General features: G+C 41.6%; 2 protein-coding genes across 2 annotated transcripts; one reads left to right on the top strand and one right to left on the bottom strand.

Annotated features, from left to right (window-relative positions):
• Positions 1-569: 569 nt before the first annotated feature.
• Positions 570-1,163, bottom strand: SARC_12083 (hypothetical protein; the record flags this gene model as incomplete). The annotated part of the gene is made up of 1 exon (XM_014293816.1): positions 570-1,163. The coding sequence occupies one exon, from the start codon at positions 1,161-1,163 to the stop codon at positions 570-572; it is 594 nt and encodes a 197-aa protein (XP_014149291.1).
• Positions 1,164-1,509: 346 nt separating this feature from the next.
• SARC_12082 (hypothetical protein) lies at positions 1,510-2,078 on the top strand (the record flags this gene model as incomplete). The annotated part of the gene is made up of 1 exon (XM_014293815.1): positions 1,510-2,078. A coding segment is annotated over exon 1 (393 nt), but the record flags the coding sequence as incomplete, so codon positions are not given.
• Between the last annotated feature and the right edge of the window lie 184 nt (positions 2,079-2,262).

The following is a 2,262-nucleotide window of genomic DNA, read 5'->3' as shown; positions in this document are numbered from 1 at the left end:
TATACATATATATATATATACTATACTATATATATATATATATATATATATATATATATATATATATATATATATATATATATATATATATATATATATATATATATATATATATATATATATATATATATATATATATATATATATATATATATATAGCGTAGCCATTCGAATATGCATATATACATAACAGACGGCCAGCAGCTTGAACAGGTACTGTATCCCAACCCACCTGTCCTCATGTATACCTACCACAGCTCGTGATACACCCATTGACACCCAGAAGCATCATACTTGCCACTCTCGTATGGTCATCACAAATTATTATTAATTCAAATTACTGGCTCTGGCAGGTAATATTGCGCCCTTCGCACTGAAACTAACGCTCCGCAGTCCACACTTGACTCCGGTCTCACTCCGAATGTATTCTGCATCGAGATTGCTACGGATATACAGTCGACCATGACTCCCACAACCACATAATACCGGCATCTGGCCTATGTATGTATACTAACAACCAAGAAAGCCTCCATAAGGATGTTTCATATCCATTTCAACACGTACACTCCTCACATACCTTTGGCCTCTTCATCCACCGGGTGCAATGCCTGCTCAGCCACACGCTTCCGCGCATACTCGAAGTGGTCCTTATCCCACTCCACATCATCCCAAGCATTGTGTTCCAGGACTTTTGTAGGATCCACCAGAAACCTACTTCTGGCAACCATGCGTGTGCCTGCAGGTATAACTCCTGTAGTGCCATTGTCCATTATTTGCACAGCGTCTGTGGCCGCCTCAGTGTTTGTTTGTGGTTGTGATTCTGCTTCACTAGCTGTTGAGGCTGATGTAGTTGAACTTGGTACACCTGCTACTGGTTCTTTCTCGAGTTCGTTACTCTTGGAAGGCGCTTGAATGTCAACGTCGCACACTATAGTACCATCTCCTGCTATATCCGTATCTGATACCGCATCCTTTTGTGTAGTCGTCATCTCAGCAGCTACTGCATGCACCGATGATTTATCATTCGAGTGTTCTTCCACGCTTGGCGGTTGTTTGCTAGCATCTGCTGGACCACTTAAACTAACTACAGCTACTGGTGAGGTAACGCTACTCGCAGCGTTAGAGCTCTTAATATCAGTTATATTATCTACGATGTCACCCATCATTGGGATATCGTCGAGTAAGTTGACTGATTTTTATATGCCAGCCTATTTATCAGTCTAATGTATGGCATCGACTGTGGGTATGTAGTCCTTCAATGATCCTAGCACCCACACAATACAACAGGTATTTATGTGTGTATGTGAGTGATAGGCGATAGCTTGTGTGAACCAGTATTTACAATGATGGGTCTGCAAACCGTACATACAGGACTGAGACAGTCATCAATTTGTAGTATACTTTGCCGACAGCTTTTTAATGACGTCACAGCTCCACGTGCGCATATTGTTGATCTTTCACTGATATGAAGATAGGCCCTCTATCAGCGTATGCTTCGTACGCCAACAGCACGCATGTCGATAGTATGGGAACGGTAGGTCCTTTTAATTAGACTGAGAATAGACGTACGAGAACAGCCACATATAAAACATCCTCAAATCACATAAAATAGTGCCTTAAAATAAAGACGAATCGCATAAGTGAGCGCCACACAGGATACAATACAAACCAACCCATACACCACCATGTCCCGTAGCGTAGCCTGGACAGGCACCGCAGAGTGGGTGCAGGTGTACGAGTGGTTATACAGCCAAAATGAAACAGATCAACACAAAGGGGTGGCCCGTGTGAATGCATGGCAAGCCAGACAAAAGCTTCCTATGGCCATAGAAGCCACAGCTGCGCTGAGAGACTGTATACTGAAAGATAGACTACTGTGTGCATTGAGTGAGCAAGAATATAATAGAGCTTTGGCACTGGTGTGTGAAGTGCCTGTAAGAAAAAGCATAAATACAGCACCTGAAGGGCAAGATATGGCAGAGGGAGAGTATGAGGGTGTGAGTGATGATGAGGACATGGATAGGGAAGAGATCGACAATTCAAGCGACGATCCAGAAGATGACCAAGAAGATGTCATGGTAGGTGCAACCTGCGAGACCTGGTTTATATATATCTATCGAACTATAAAGATATATATGTATATATATATATATGTGTGTGTGTGTGTGTGTGTGTTTTTTGTTGTTTATGTGTGCGTGTGTCTCTCAGTGTGTATGTGTATGCGTATATATATATATATATATATCTGTGTGTATATATATG

The sequence above is a fragment of the Sphaeroforma arctica genome (genome assembly GCF_001186125.1).
Source record: "Sphaeroforma arctica JP610 unplaced genomic scaffold supercont1.2058, whole genome shotgun sequence".
NCBI lineage: Eukaryota > Ichthyosporea > Ichthyophonida > Sphaeroforma > Sphaeroforma arctica.
Note: the sequence above shows the minus strand (reverse complement) of the source record. Positions and strands in the feature narration are given on the sequence as shown.